General features: G+C 36.2%; 1 protein-coding gene and 1 pseudogene across 2 annotated transcripts; one reads left to right on the top strand and one right to left on the bottom strand.

Annotated features, from left to right (window-relative positions):
• Window positions 1-69: 69 nt before the first annotated feature.
• Window positions 70-4,264, bottom strand: LOC117417863 (tRNA (uracil-5-)-methyltransferase homolog B-like; annotated as a pseudogene).
• On the top strand, window positions 4,107-16,226 carry LOC117417828 (dnaJ homolog subfamily B member 12). 2 transcript variants are annotated; one of them, XM_034030188.3, is made up of 9 exons: window positions 4,107-4,652; window positions 7,014-7,194; window positions 8,925-9,070; window positions 9,607-9,792; window positions 10,505-10,584; window positions 12,140-12,249; window positions 13,398-13,570; window positions 14,049-14,193; window positions 14,684-16,226. In XM_034030188.3, the coding sequence occupies exons 1-8, from the start codon at window positions 4,520-4,522 to the stop codon at window positions 14,168-14,170; spliced, it is 1,131 nt and encodes a 376-aa protein (XP_033886079.1). In that variant the 5' UTR covers window positions 4,107-4,519; the 3' UTR covers window positions 14,171-14,193; window positions 14,684-16,226. The 2 variants fall into 2 exon arrangements, with proteins under 2 accessions (XP_033886079.1, XP_034781623.1); XM_034925732.2 differs by having other exon boundaries at window positions 14,049-16,226.
• Window positions 16,227-16,643: the final 417 nt, after the last annotated feature.

Raw genomic sequence — 16,643 nt, forward strand, 5'->3', positions numbered from 1 at the left:
TTTAGATATTTTATTAAACATCATGTAATCAAAGAAACTACAAAATTATATTGCAAAAGTCTACCGGCAGCCATAATTGTAGTACAGCATTTCATATTAGATTCTGAAATGTCACATTTTTTAATTTTGTTCAGTTTTTCGTTAAGTATATAGAAAACTACCAAGCGGTATGTAATTCAATATGTTAACCTAACATTATTCAGCAGGTTTAATTCAACTCTATGAAGCAAAATTAGTTAATTCTATAAGGTGGTGCAAAACTTTTGGCCATAGCTGTATATTTCACCACATTTTTTTTCTGATGATCTCTTAGGCCTACAGTTTTCAAAAATACATAAAATGCAACGTGGACATTTCATTGAACTTTGAAACAGGATTTAATTTTATAATAAATATTCTTGGGTATTTACTGCTTTGATGTGACAAACTGATTGAGATCAAATCTCTCACTTATATAGCCCACATATAACATTCATGTGTATCACCTGGAGACATTCCCTCTTACAAATTCAGGAATGTTTTAATATTCATAAGTCAATTTTCCCTTTTCACTGCTTTTTTGAAGCAGTAAAAACTTTTTTATTTTAGACGATGAATACTGTAAGCAGACGTGTCAAGTCTTACTAATTAAGAGTGAGAATCACTCCTTTTAGAAACTTTTTTGGAGTAGATTTTAATGGCATTTTCCCAAATCTCACTCATTTGGATGTTCTAGCCTTGGCCTCTCTGTGTAAGTATAGTACAAATACACTACAACTGGATTCAAGAGGTGACTTTTAAAAAAAAAAAAATTTTTAAATGAAACAAAATGTCAGTCTCATACAGGACCAAGAGTAGTTTGGGTTATACAGAGTTTGGAGCCCAGCCTTTCATTCTGTTCAGGACTGAGATGTTCTTGCAGAGGTACGAGAGTATGCTTCTGGTATTATGACTCACATACCATAAGCATTACATTTACAAGCAACATTTTACAGCTTTACATGTTTATGACTAAAACTACATTTAAAGAAAAAAGGTTACATCATTCAAATGTGCTAATTTCCCTTTGTGTTCATATCTTTATGACTAATGATAACGTATCTGTCAACTGACACCAGTAATAGTTATAATCTAAAATGTCTTGTTTTTGTGATTAAAATTATCATAAAAAAAACATTTATAGTGAGAAAATACACAAATTGGACAGAAAATGTGGCCATAGCACTGAGATATTTCTTTATACCATCCCACTGCTGCAAATAGTAACAGATATTAACTGCTTTCTTCATGGTTGTTAAAAAAAGCCAAATACTGTCCTTAAATAGCATTGTGAACAGACCATATAACTCTCAATTATCCAATTAAGTACCACTGTAACCGATCCAGCATAAAAAGGCTCAGTTTATTTGTGAGCAATTTCAGCCCTCATTAGCTATGTCTATGCTTTTGTATTAGCCAGTAATAACCATTAAGTATCCACATTTTCTGACCGATTAGTTGATTCACATGACAGAAGACAGAGAAGTGGTGCCTAAATATGAACAATTTTCCAGTTACAGTACCTGAATATCTTATTCTGTTAGTGAAGCGACCTATCTAACAATGATTTTGTTAATAATAATGTCTACCTTATACACCACTAGACAAAAAAACAAACAAAACAAACCTGGTTACTATGGTGCAGCTGACAGGGTATATATTTATGCAATCTGTCCATTTCAGACAATGTTAATTGAGTATTCTCCACTTTAATATTCCAACAACTATCACAAGATTCAGTAAATAATGCACTAGATATTTGTCTGAATATGGACACTGTACAAGTGTTTGCCTGGACTGAGAGATTTAAAGTCAGCTAGATTCTTCTGTTGTTGAGGATTTTTGTTTTTTGATTTTATTGAATGTGCTAAGTTGATGTATTTCACTGTTTGTATAACATTTTAGAATGGAAAGGAGGCTGGGTATTACACAATTATCCTCTTCTTGACCAGGGCTTGTAGTATTATCTAAAAAACTGTATACAATTATATGACAAACATTCTGACTCAAGTCTTTATCAGCGTCTTTCAGAAAGACATCTAGTCAAAATGTTTGTCATATAATGTATTTTTTGTTTACCACTGTAAGTCGCCCTGGATAAGGGGTCTGCTAAGAAATAAATAATAATAATAATATAAAAGTAACAATAACAGTATACTTGTTTTATTGTTTTAGAATAGGGCTCTCTTATGGGACATCTGCATTAATGCACTCCTTCTCCTGATTACATATGTTAGTAATAATAATAATAATAATAATAATAATAATAACATTTAGATAACAGGTTTATTAGGCCAGCTTGTTAGCATGCTAAATCCTTGCCATATACTACAGTACTTGCACACATGTTTCTACTGTTGCACAGCCCTTTTGTGTATAAAGCTTACTAATAAATTGCATGTGTATTGATGTAATTGAAGTGCAACATGCAGCCGTCCAACTGCATTGCCTGCAAATGTAAACCCACAATCCATCACCAGGTGGCAGCAGCTGACTAATGTTGACTAAAGTGGCTGTCTCAGTAATAATACACCAAGTCAACATTGGTCAAGAACAGTTTATTAATTAAAACAGACTTTGATGAAATACCTATAATTTAAATAACTGACAAGCTTGTGAATAAAGCCCACAATATCATAACTAATGATAGCCACTTTGTTGCAAATAAAACTAAGTGTATTTTGATAACTTAAAACTTAATGATTTAAGATACCAGTATGGAACATTTATTGTTCCATTTCAAGTATGTTGATCCTACACCATTACTCATCCAAATACTGCAGACATTTTTTTTCTTAATGTTTATTTTGGTCAACCTAGTGAGGTAAGCCATGAGTTTAGTAGTCTGCACACTGGTGTTTGGTTAGCTGTTCAAAACACTAAAAGATTCATTAAAAACAGAGTTCAAACACATCTATGATCAATTTAATGAACTGAACAGTTTGAGACTATTAAACAGGCTAGAGTTTTGGTGGCAGGGATGTTTTCATAACATTTTCTATTGTTGTTTGTGCTTATATCATTATGCTTACAAATTTGTTTCAGCCAGGAAAGAAACTCCTTAAATTTTTATTTTTGATTTGATGTGGAGCTGCATATTTCATAGTGTCATTTTTCAAACCAACTAACTTCAGCTTTATGATTTTTGACAGTGATTGAAAAGAGACAAGAGAGCTATACAGAACACACATGAGAAGATATAATTCTGTGACTGTAGATTGTGCAGGGTATCCCTTTCCCTTCCTATCTTTCAAAGACCTGAACCAATTTGCAGTGTGCGGTGTGTTGGAACATGTCAACAGGTATGGCTACAGTTGGGACAAAGGGATCGCCAAAAAGCTTCTTCTGTTTGTTTGGAGAGCAGCACAGCTCAGTGAAGTTCCTCATCTCCTGGTTTGCAGGAGATGTAAATAATCCTGAGGATGGAAGAGCAGTTTCGGAATGCCAGGGTCACTCTGTAATGGAGTCCAGCACGACAAGGGTTCACAGTGATGTGAGCTGGCAAGTTGCCCCTGGTCCGTGGGTAAAAAATTTCACCATGGTTTCTTTATGGGGCTGGATCTCCTCCTGTGTTAGGTTCTGCAGGTGAAAGTACATGATCGCCGTGGTGCTGCCCACTGAGTTGGTGCGCACCGATATATCATGCCAGTGCCCACCTTCATGGAACAAGATACTTCTTTGTGCTTTTCTGGCATGTTCAAGAGGTTATCAGAATGAACACAGACCATATTCCGGCCTTTGCCAGTTCCAACATATAACCCAACAGTTTTGGGATCACCATGGATCCCTCTGTTCACTGAAAAGGTTGATTTGTTTCTGTACCCGTCTAGCACTGGAGATGACAGGATGGGCAGCACTGGTAAGCTCAGCTGGCCCCGGGCTGTGGGTTCAAGGGGTCAGCATCACCTGAAAGATGGACTGAGAGCTGCAGCAGAATTCTCTTCTGCTCTTCGAATTTTAGATGAAGCTGCTCCTGATAACAGTCTCCAAAGTGGAGTCACAGCATCTGCAAGCCGCTCCTCCCAAAGAAGGTGGTCATTGGCTGGTTTAGGAGGAAGACTGTGTTTCTTCTTCTTCCTCTTTTTTTTATCCAGCTTTTAGATTGGTATTCACTACCTCCGGTGTTTTCCAGACAGATGGTTTTATTAATTGCCACACAGCTCCAGGAACGCCTGGGGACATGGTACCAAGTCCATACAGGTATTTCGTGTGGCAGAAATTGACACAGGAACCTTAAAGTTATCATAATAGCGACAGTGCTTGAGTAGCACACTGAGAATATGTACACACCTTAATATTTTGTCTGTTATATATCTCTTTTGCTATTAATACCAGGAGATGGGATACACTTCATCCATACAAAAACAGGAAAATGTGACAATGCGATCCTTATGACACTTTCCGTTTGCATTTGACGTCTAATTAAAGCAACCAAAAACGACAGCAATTCGGAGCACGTCATCTGGGCGCGCTCGCCAGCGGAGCTCTTGTTATTTTCGCGATGGAATCAAATAGGGACGAAGCCGAGCGCTGTATTGAGATTGCCGAGACGGCCTTCAGACATAAACAGGTGGAGAAAGCTGTGCGTTTTCTTGAGAAGGCACAAAGGCTATTCCCGACAGCTAAAGCACAAGGTAAGCCGAGACACAGAAGAAACAAAAATGGCAAGCTTGAAATTATGCCCAAGGCTTTAATCCTGCTCTAGATATTGGGGGCCAGGCGGAAACTGTAACTACAAACAGCGCATGCGTGAGAAAGCTAGCTGCGCACGGGTTGCTGGTAATTGTAGTCATTTATAAATGTGCATCAGTCTTTTTTATTTATATTTGTCGCTAATTATTACGGTTATGAATGCTATGACTGTTCATGAAAAGTAGTCGATCCATCGTCAGCAATTGCGGTAATACATTCCCCTGTTAGCTTAAATTTGGTTTTAGACCTTGGAAAAGAACTACAATCCCCGGCCTGCACAAATATAAAACTGTCGAAAAGGTGCAGCGAAAGGCATTTTGATAGTTGTTGTTTTGTAAACATTCCCTGGTCATCTAAGGATATATAAACTAGTCCATTATATTTATAAAAAAAAGTCAGGATTCATAAGAGTTTGCTTTGTTTTGTTTTTTTAACCATGCACTATCGACGCCATACTTATATAGGGTGCTTTAAGGAAAGTATATGGAGGTGATTGAACTACAATTCCCAGATCTAGGTTTCAATATGAAGTGACTGACAGCGGTAGCAAAATCTGAAATGTTCGACTAGGATTATAAATACTCTGTATTTTTGTTTATAGTAAATAAATAAATACATAAATAAACTGACGTGTTATTTCTGATTAAGGTCGTATTCATTATTTTAAGTAATGCGTTAAAACAAGCTAACTGCTAGATCGAACTCTCACGGGGACTGCACACAATAGTACTTTTTAGTTTTGTCACGCCGATTAAAAAACAAAACAAAAAAACAACTCAATTTGCAATTGACAATGGCACTACACGAAACATATTGTATATTACACATACTTTGAAACGTGTATAGTGTTTATTATGCTAACTTGTTGCACGACTCGATTTTCGATTTGTTTAACACACACAAAAAAGGTTTTATTAAGTCATTGCATATTTCTTAAATATGTATTTTGTATAGTTCCCATAGGAGAAAATGCCTTCTAACCTGACAGTAAAGCGTTTCTGTATTGGTTGTAGTGGCAGCTTATAAAGGGATAATTACATTCCATCTGCTTTGCATGAAGGATTGACAGAACTTTCCACAAACGTTTTTCCAAAGGTGTATTTATGCTGAAATGTAGTGTGTGAAGGCGGCAGGACATTCAAGACTAATATAACCTATTTTTTATATTGGTTAAGACATTGCATGTTATATATTTTTTTTTAATTAAATTGATACTTTTATTGTTCACTGAACTTTGTGAAAGCAAGAAACAAATTCTATTGTAGAAGTAATTTGCTACACAAAACAAGCAAGATTTTAATTTGGGCCACACTGTTTTGCTGATCCTGAAAAATATATCAATGCTCTTACTGTATTTCTGTACCAGTCAGCAATTGAATAGTTTACCCACATTTTACATGCAGAGCCTTGACAGACTTATCATACTGTAGCCATCTGCAGTTGTCGCTAATTCTAATCCCTTCTATCATTTTTGGTAGCAAGTACAGTATCCAGATTCAGACACTGTTTCGAGGAAACAATTGTAGCCCCAGCACCTTACAAAATTTAAAGTAGTCTATGCTAAACACCTTATATATATATATATATATATATATATATAATATATATTTATATATATATATATATATATATAAAAGGCAGCAGTGTGGAGTAGTGGTTAGGGCTCTGGACTCTTGACCGGAGGGTTGTGGGTTCAGTCCCCAGTGGGAGACACTGCTGTTGTACCCTTGAGCAAGGTACTTTACCTAGATTGCTCCAGTAAAAACCCAACTGTATAAATGGGTAATTGTATGTAAAAATAATGTGATATCTGTATAATGTGAAATAATGTATAATGTGATATGTTGTAACAATTGTAAGTCGCCCTGGATAAGGGCGTCTGCTAAGAAATAAATAATAATATATATATATATATATATATATATATATATATATATATATATATATATATATATATAATGTGTGTGTGTGTAATTTGTACAAAATAGTTTTCAAACTATTGTGGAAGTCACTATGAACCACTATAGTATAAAAAGTGTAGTATAAAAGCTAGTATAAAAAGTGAACTTTGCACTATGAAGAAGTATGAATTAAATTAAGTACAAGAACAGTAGGAGTGCGGTATTTCTACCAGTTTGCACTTAAGCTTAGTAAACTGGGCCCAATTAAAGTTCAACGAAAACCTCTAGTCCCTCGGTGAGAAGCACTGAGTGTGCTAAAGAAGCAACACCTCCAGCCCATCCAGTGGGCATTCACATACACCGTTGTCACAATATGGTCAATTTCATTTCCCACTTTTTCAGCTTTGATAGATGCCGTCACGCAGAATGGACAGCCATCAAGCACAAACCACCAGTCCAAGTGCAACGAGTCCACAGGCCCCCGACACAGGAGAGGTGGGGATGAGGCTAGTTCAGCCAGTGGGGATAAGGGAGGAGACAGTGGGAAGCCGTACTCGCCAGATCAGCTGGAAGCTGTCAAAAGGTATAGAAATCTGAAGTTTTCTAGTGCGATTGATAAGTGCATGCAGGGTAGCCTAAGGCAGGGCCACCCTATTTTAGCTCATACAAGCTGGACATTCTGTAATTGCAATGAAATGCCTAAATACACTTTTGTTTGTAAGTGATCAGGATTGTTAGGGTGATTTCAACTTTTACTAGTTGAGTGAGTGGCCTGACCTAAAATAAATTTGTTTAGTCTTTTTTGGAAAAACAAGCCTGGCTCTGAACTAACTGTTTGGAAAAGTCTATAACACCTAGGATCAGATGTTCCGCTATGGCCAAATTGTCCGCACCGTAAATGTACTATCAGGGGCGCTGGAATTAGCGGTGCTGGGGGTGCGGCAGCACGCCATGGCTTTTCATGGCTTCTACCATATACATTTGTTCAATGGCTTTCAGCACCCCCACTTTAAAAATTGTTCCAGTGCCACTGTGTACTATGAAGCTGGCAGTTTGCCTGTAGTTTGTGCACAATGGAAAATGTTGGCCCATATCTGTTACGTATACAGTACAGTAAAACCTGTCATATCTGATTTAATTGGTTCCAGGTGCCCATTGGATATGTAAAAATATCCTATCTCAGAGGGAGTCGTTAGACTACATTGTAGTTCATTTATTAACATCAGGGCGTTATAAATGAACAATGCCAGGTACATCCGTGTGTCTAAAACACTAAAGTACGGTACTGCATGTATACTATACAAAGAAAATGAGTGAACATGATTGCAAAACAAAGCAATATAATACAGTATTTGACAATTTAAAAAATAGCATTCCAAAAACAGTTCTCCTTGTGCTTTTTCAGTCTATGCCAAAGTAATCACACAAGTTTTTTTTGTGTGTGTTAACTAAAGACAACAAGAAGAAAGTGCACACAAACACAAATTGGCTTTGGAGGTCAATGAAACAAATTTTGTTTCAGCTTTAACTGTACAGTAATTATACTATATTAATCCCTTGCTTTCTTGGTTTTTTTATTTAAAATGGTTATAATGGGCAGTTACGTGAAGTGACAGCTTTTAAAAAGTGAAACTCAATTCCCAAACCCACTTTTTTTTTATCTGCAACTGAATCCATTCTGTCCTGCTAAGAGCTGAATTTACTGTTTTAGACCTATAATAAAATGTGCATTGATCAGTTTCCATCAGTACCGTTCAGCTGGCAGCAGCATGTGTAAATGACACATGCCAGAGGTCCATCGGTTAATAGAGGGTACCGTATCTTACATGATCGGATACGACAGGTTCCACTGTATTTATGGATCTCTAAACAGTTCCAGCAACTCACGTACAGAAAGCAATTATTTGAGTAATAAATATTTATCCTGTAGTTCTATCAAATTTGTGTTTGACTATTTGCAGCCATGCACTGTCAAAAATTAAATTAATTGGGTTCAGCAGTTCAATGTAAATTAACATGCTGAAAACCCATCCAGATCCATTGATATCTGTTTTAAATGAGCAAAGTAGTAATCTGTCATCCTGCCTGTTCTTGATGAGTTTTTCTCAGAGTGCATAGATGTTGGCACTATAGCTTAACCCATTAGTGCAACTGACAATCTTTGAGGCTATTAATACCCCAAACTGTAGGTGGGTTAGCATGTAAACCGCTGCAAATATATTTAATTCTACAGCTTCCTAATCATATGGTATTTCATCTTGTCTTTCTCAGTAACCAACATTTGTGTTGTTGCTGTTGTTATTTTGTGTCCAGGATAAAGCACTGTAAAAACTACTACGAGATTCTTGGGCTCAGCAAAGATGCTACAGAAGAAGATCTGAAAAAGGCTTATAGGAAACTGGCGTTAAAGTTTCACCCAGATAAAAACCATGCTCCAGGGGCTACAGATGCATTTAAAGGTAAACTTTATTGAACATTCTTTACATTATATTTTCTTTTGATTCCCAAATCGGTACCTGAACTTTCAGTACCAACATCCAACATGTTGTTCCGTCCAGGGTCAAATCCTCCAGGAACATCTACACCGTCCTAACCTTCAATCACATTTATACCAAACCTTCATTTAATCCTAAAGTATCCAATTGCAAAATTGCTGTTGAGTCCACTAGGGACTCTTTAAATATTACTCTCCTCACAACAGATGCTACTATAAGTACAGATGTTCCCAGAGCATTTAGTATCAGACATTATAAAATGCATATTACAGTTTTTGTCAGATTTGATAGTATCATTACATGATGATTCCCCTGTATACAGTATAGACATGTTCTACCAATCATGTAATAGGCTGGTTAGTAAGATACTATTATTTCTTTTATTCTAAGGCATACAAAATAGGGATGCTTAAATCGGATGTTAAATTGATGGTAGAGGGTGACATGTGTATTGTGTTGCTCAGTGGTTTTTTAACTTGTTTTAAACTGTTTGTCCTCAGCTATCGGGAATGCATATGCAGTGCTGAGTAATGCAGAGAAGCGAAAGCGGTATGATCAGTTTGGTGAGGAGAAAGTTCACACTTCTCGGCATGGCCACTCGCACTCAGATTTCCACCGCGGCTTCGAGGCAGACATCTCGCCAGAGGACCTCTTTAACATGTTCTTCGGAGGTGGCTTTCCGTCAAGTAAGTCCCACTTTAGACCTGAAATACACAGATCTAAATTCAGTAGCAAAAAGTATGAGACAAGGGGATTATGACATTATATTTTGATTCCTGTGTTTTGATCACAATTAGACATGCCATCCTGCTAAGTGTCAGTCAAGGTGAAAAATCTAATTTCCAGGAGAGTATGCAGACCTCAACAAAATATGATCAGACATGTAGCACCATCCACAATACAGTAATATAACAAACACGATGGTCCTTTGCTGAAATATGTCAGCTGGGTGCATTATTTAGAGCTATTGGTAAGTAATTTGCTGTAGTTGTAATGGGCAGTGAGTGAACTAGCAGCCTCATCTCAACAATAGGAGGATCTCTTGTCCATATATTTAATTATAACTCATTACCTCATATTGTCTGCAGGGGTCAGCAGTATATGTAACTGTGTTTTTTTTAATCTTCATAATATTATTATTATTATTATTATTATTATTATGCAATTGTTAAGTATCACAAAATCTTTGTTACGACCCACATGATCCAAGCGTAGGTCCTTGAGTTTTCACATTACTGCTATCTGATTAGTTAAACTATTTGGCCTACTTTTCTACTGTGAAGACTGTATCTGTAATTCATTAATTATATAGCCTAGGCAGTATGTAATTCAAGCAGTTTAGTTTTTCTCAGTGTGCTGACAGTGACCACGGGTTTCCTTTAATTTTTTTTCTCAAAGGTAATGTTCATGTGTACAGTAATGGGAGAATGCGCTACACACATCAACAGAGACCAGAGAGGAGGGAACAACAGAGAGATGTAAGAATTTTTTTTCTATATATTATATAATTGTGACAGAGCCTTACAGCTCGTGTTTGCTTTGCCATTATAAACACAGACACCAGAATTTCAGGTTTCAGAATTTTAGCACTTGCATGCACTTTTATTATTTACAATAACAAAAGAAATAAAACAAACAAAAAGCCTAACTCCACACAGGAGCGCTAACTAAACTAACTGTACAAACTGGACAGCTAAGCTGTTTACCAGTTTCAGAACGCACAAATCGCAGGCAGGTGGCACTCATCTATAATTACTCGGGTGTACCTTTTCCTGGCTCCCTCCCGTGGCATTCTGGGGGATGTAGTTCCTTAGCGCCTCCTGAACTACATGTATTTTTATTCCTCCCCCCAGTCTATATATATATGTGTATGTATGTATGCATGCATGCATGCAGGTAGGTTTATATACATCTTCTGGTCCTGAGAAATAAATGCTTTGCCATCCAAAAGAGAAACACTTTTTTCACATGTCATCATTGCAATGGCGCTTCTGTTTGCAAAGCACCCCGAAATTAGTCCAATTTAGGGGTGCTTTTACTGCAATGTGCACGTCACCAGAGTGTTGATGATACAAGTGTGAGTAAAACTTACATGGTATACAAAACAACTTGTCTGGTATACAAATATAATGTTGCTGATCTTGTAAAACAAACAAAAAAGCTAAAATAGCAAATCAAGGAATATATATATACACACACACACACACTAGCCTGTTTTAAGAAATTGAAATAAAATAAAAAGAATACTGTATTTCATAGACTACCAACCTAGAGTATAGAAACACAAAGAGTATCACTAGGTGGCACACTGCAGTTGTGCAGTTGCAAAAAGAATGCCCCATTGTATTGTATGCAGTGCATTGTGTAACTAGCAGCCATTTAAGTTAGAGACTTACTGGGCATTGCAAAAAATCATAAAAGGGTGTTGAACGAATGAATAAAGTTTGATTTAAAATGCATCATAAAAGAAGATCCACTCTAAAATTTCTGTTCAGTACTGTACCTTTAGGAAAATCTAGTAAATTTTTCAGTGCAAAATATTCTATATGACTCTAAAAATAGGTATGATCTGGGTATAAGGTAAAAAAAAAAAAAAGCAGCATGGCCTAACAAACACAGTACTGGTTTAGAGGAGATGCTGGTTAACTTCTCTCAAGTTAATTAAAAATGAGTTCAATTAATCAGAAACAAGGACAGAATGTTATGTTCTGATATTTGGTTCCCAGGTGTAAAAAATGTTTAAACAAATAAAAAATGCAACAGTACCACAGGTTGGAGATATGTAACTGATAAACACACCTCTGAAAACTCATCTTGACCATTGATTTAACAAAAGAACAGACCTGAACAACAAATGCATTCCGCAAAGAAGTTTTTCCTAATTCTGGTCATTCAAACTGTATCCTCAGTCCCACTGTCTCTTTCTCAAGTGGTTATCAGGCATGAATGGTTTCTGTATATTCAAGACAGCATGTTTGTTGAAGTGCTTCTTATGGGGCCCATCAGTCTCACATTTCTGTTTGTCTTGTGTAGGGGGGCCTGGCCCTTTTCGTACAGCTGATGCCCATCCTGATCCTCATCATAGTTTCAGTGCTGAGCCAATTGATCGTCTCCAGTCCTACCTACAGTCTTAGCCTTAGGCCGTGAGTACTTCTATTTTCTTGTTTTGTCAAAAGGGTTCAAATAAATGAGGAAGCCTCCAAATGTTCAGGTACTAATCACTGACCAAGTTCTGAGGTACTTCATTAAATTAATTTCACTAATTTAACTTGGGATGGTATGGTACTTCAAGAGTGTCCTTCCCATGGTATATAGTACAGTGGACTTCTCTGTTGCCACACACACCCACATTAAGCTTGCCCCCTAAAGTTATTTATTTATTTTATGTCGGTCCATGCAGCCCCTAGCCACTGAAATAGGGGAGGGGTGCTGGCTAACTGTTTGACTGTTTGATGGATTGACTGTTTGTTAGATTGCTTTGGCCTCCTGAAACTATCAGGGCTTTTTGTATTTACCTATCCAAGGCCTCTGACATTTAAACAGGCGGGTGAAGTGGCTTTTACCAGGATTATTGAAAATGGCCTTTGTGTCCACACCCATCACAGTCAGCATGCAAGTCCCTCACAGTGATCTGTTATTGGCCTCCCTGTATCTGAGTGCCATTTGATGACAAAAATGCTGGTGAACTTTGGTCTTGTGTAGGAATATTTCAACCAGCTGCAGTCAAACAGATGGATATTTGTTCAGAGTACTTTTTTGCTAGTTGTACTGTGATTTAAATTTTTTTTTTTTAAAAAAACTTGATTTGTACCACCCTCTGCCTCTGATCATGCAGTAAGATCTGGAAGTTATTATTAAGATGATGAATCCATATCTTTCTACATATCTACTGTATATGTTTGGCTTTGTGTATTGAAAGCACGTCAATGCTAACAGTGTTTTTGACTGTGGCATTTACTAGATTTATGCTAGCCTAACGCAGTTTTCAGAAGAGCAGTTAGTTTTATTTTTAAATATCGTCCAGATTATATTAAATGGTTGACGTCAGAGAGATGTGAAAGAGGCTCCTATAAACATCCTCTGCTAATAACAAACTCAAACGGAAGACATTGCCTGTTCTTTTATGCAATTGTTTTTTTTGGTTTTTTTAAAGCAAATGTACTTGATTTTTTTTAAAGACAGTAAATGCAAACTTAATGGGGCTCTCCTGGTCAATGACAATTCATTGACTGACTCGCTTGCTAGTGTATAGTTTGAGACCTCATCTCTAACTTGTGTATTTCAAATGTAGGTCAATGGGCCACACTCATAGGCGACTAACTGAACTCCTGAAGGTGCCTTACTATGTGTCGGCACAGTTTTCCGAGGAATACACTGGGATGAATCTAAAAAATGTGGAGCGGAATGTAGAGGATGATTATATTTCTAGCCTCAGAAACAACTGCTGGAAGGAAAAGCAACAGAGTAAGTTTGACGACAAAAATAAATTAAAAACTTGCATCAAAAGCAAGGTCACTTATAGAAGGTTAACAGAATTCTAGGATGTAAATGTATAAAAGAGGCTTTTCAGCTACAAGGTAAAAAAAATACATCTTAATCCATGTTTTTGACACTTTTTCAAAACATGTTTCCTTATTCAAATCTTACAATTGTGTTTATAGCCACAATAGTCAGACCTGCTAATATTACTCCTGTAACTGTCTCCCTCTACTCCACATTACCACCACATTAAAATGCCCCTGACAGAATATATTATAATAATAATAATAATAATAATAATAATAATAATAATAATAATAATAATAATAATAATGTTTATTTTGCCAGGTTATTGGTCAACTCAACTTATTTTTGTTCTGTCCCTTTTGAAGTGATGTTTAAAGGTCAGTATACTAAGCATTTAACCCCAGTGCTCAACATGAGATTGTTATTTCTCCTCCAGAGGAAGGTTTGCTGTACAGAGCTCGGTATTTTGGAGATGGAGAGCTTTACCAAAGGGCACAGAAGATGGGCACTCCTAGCTGTGCCAGACTCTCAGAAGTCCAGGCTTCATTGCACGGTTAACGACACCACTGCCACAAAGATAGGCATGCCATTTTACTCAAGCACTGCCCCCCTTCCTGTGGACCATTGATTTATGTAGGACATTTAAAACTGCTTCGTCATAGGGCTGTGTGAAGTGGCCAAAATTATTGTTATTTTTAGTTTTGACAAAATGCAAGTTTTATCTTTCAATACTACTGACCTGTATACAGGTCAAGGAAAAATAACACATGTTCACCTTGGGTAAGGTTGTCCAAGATTAGGTCTAATTAGTTGTCTCTGGATTGTCTTTCTTTAAATTGAGTTAGTGCACAAAGCTAAAAACATTATAAAGAGGGGTGTGAGGGGCACACTGGTTTATCAATTACAAAATTAACTTGGTATTTGTGTTTTTATCATTTACTATGGCCAGCTGAGGAACAAAATTGCAATGTCTATTTTAAATGTTCTTTTTTAGGTGTAGAAAAAATGCTTTTTCTTTAAAAGACAATAGCATGAACATTTTTTTTTGTTTATGTAAACATATGTCTCTAGGTTGTTTTTGGGGAGTCATTGAAGCCTGATGAACAATGCTGTTGGACTATATTATAAATAAAATAATCATTTCTTGTCCGAGCCTTCACCAAAATTGGACTGTAGAAAATGTACAAAAGATCCTTGTCATAATACAAGTCCATGGGACAACACGTTTAGCCCAAAAAAGGCTAGACTGCCCTACCTACCTGTCACACTTCTGTAGCTGAACCAAGATTTTCATGAGGACTGTAATCATGGAAACACGTGGAAAGCCAAAAGGCTGGGTGCAAGAAGATAGTTGGAGATCACACTGTTGTCTTCCAACAGGAGAACATAATACGCTTAAGAGGAATGAATTGGAATTAATTTATTATGATGTAACAACTGTTTTTGATTGGCATGTATCCATGTCTGAGAATGGCTTTAGATTCCCTTCAGTGTATTCCTGTGCATTGTGTATTAAACCATGAATTCAGTGTTAGTAATACAGGATCAGTACAGAATGGAGGGTTAAACTGTAGCATTTGTAGCATTTTTTTTCTCAGCCAGCCACTGATTGTGCCAGTCAATGACAATTATTGTTTCATCTCCATAGTTTATATTTGTATGTGTGTTGTACTTTTAACTATGCAGGGACTAGAATTAAATTATTTAGCTTCCTTCTTTCTAATTTAATTAATTGTACCATGTGAATTGAAGTACGCCAATTAGTATTTAAAATAATTGCATCGGTGAATATGCTCTATTTATTAAAACTGAATCATCTGAAATCTGTTTTTTTTTGTTGTTGTTTTTTAAAGACAATTAAAGTGTGTGCTTATTTTAGCTGACAACTTCAGTTTTGCTTTGTTGTGGATATATCTGGGTGTATTGAAATAATGGACAATCACAAATACTTTAAATTATACTTCCATTTGTAATGTATATTTGAACAAAAAAAGCATAATCAAAATGGGGCTTAAGATGTTTGGTTATGAAGTGAATAATATACAGGATGATTGATAATACCTTTGGGGAATATAAACAAAGTATTTTTTTCTTTCTGAAAGTATAATACATAAAAGGCTTAACTACAAAAGAATGTAGTAAAAAGATAAGGGAATTTAATGTGAAATACACATGATTATGGGGCACTGTAGATGTAACTGTCTATTTCATTAACAACAGACTTCCATCTGAAACCTCACTGATATTTTAACTGCAGCCATCTGGAAATAAAGCAAAACAAAACAGAACCCAAACCTTCAAAGAAATAGACATTAAAACACCCTGGTCTCTCCACACCACTAATGGCAAACATGCTCCGACTTTATACCCCAAAGGAGACCCTTTTAAAAATAAATGTAACTTTAAGGTACTGGGACATGTTCATATCAGTTTCATCAGTACCCACTTCAAGTACGGTAGATGTGTTTAAAGACTTGCTGTTCGATATTCTTTATTTCATTGAATACTGACAGAACTGGAGCAATTTAGTGTTCCCAAATGGGATGTACCAACAAAAAAAAGTTTAAGAATTGACATGAAAACAATTGGCATTAATAAACTCTTTTAGCTATCATTTACTTTGGTAATGTTTGTGGTTTACTGTTTTTTATGCAAGTCCTTCGTGAAATAAGAATTTTAACATTGAGAACATCCACCCATGTTGGCCTGTCTTTTAAGGTCCAGTTGATGGAAAATATTCTTACAAAAGGTGGATTACAACATTTGATAAAAAATATTATATAGTTAGGTATATTGTGGTGTTTCTATTACAATATATACTTATGAACAGATGTTTGTTTTCATGTTCATTTAATGTTATTTATGGCCAAATAACATCCAGTGTTCAAGGCCATTGGATGTCTGTTGGCTATTCTAAATTTGCCAAAGATGCATTTTTTTCAGGGGAAGGCCAGTTACTTAGAAACATTTGACAGGGCACCAATAAATCAACCCAAAATCAATAGTGCCAACACTGTTTAGAGAGGATTCA

This window comes from Acipenser ruthenus, chromosome 13, assembly GCF_902713425.1.
Source record: "Acipenser ruthenus chromosome 13, fAciRut3.2 maternal haplotype, whole genome shotgun sequence".
Lineage (NCBI taxonomy): Eukaryota > Metazoa > Chordata > Actinopteri > Acipenseriformes > Acipenseridae > Acipenser > Acipenser ruthenus.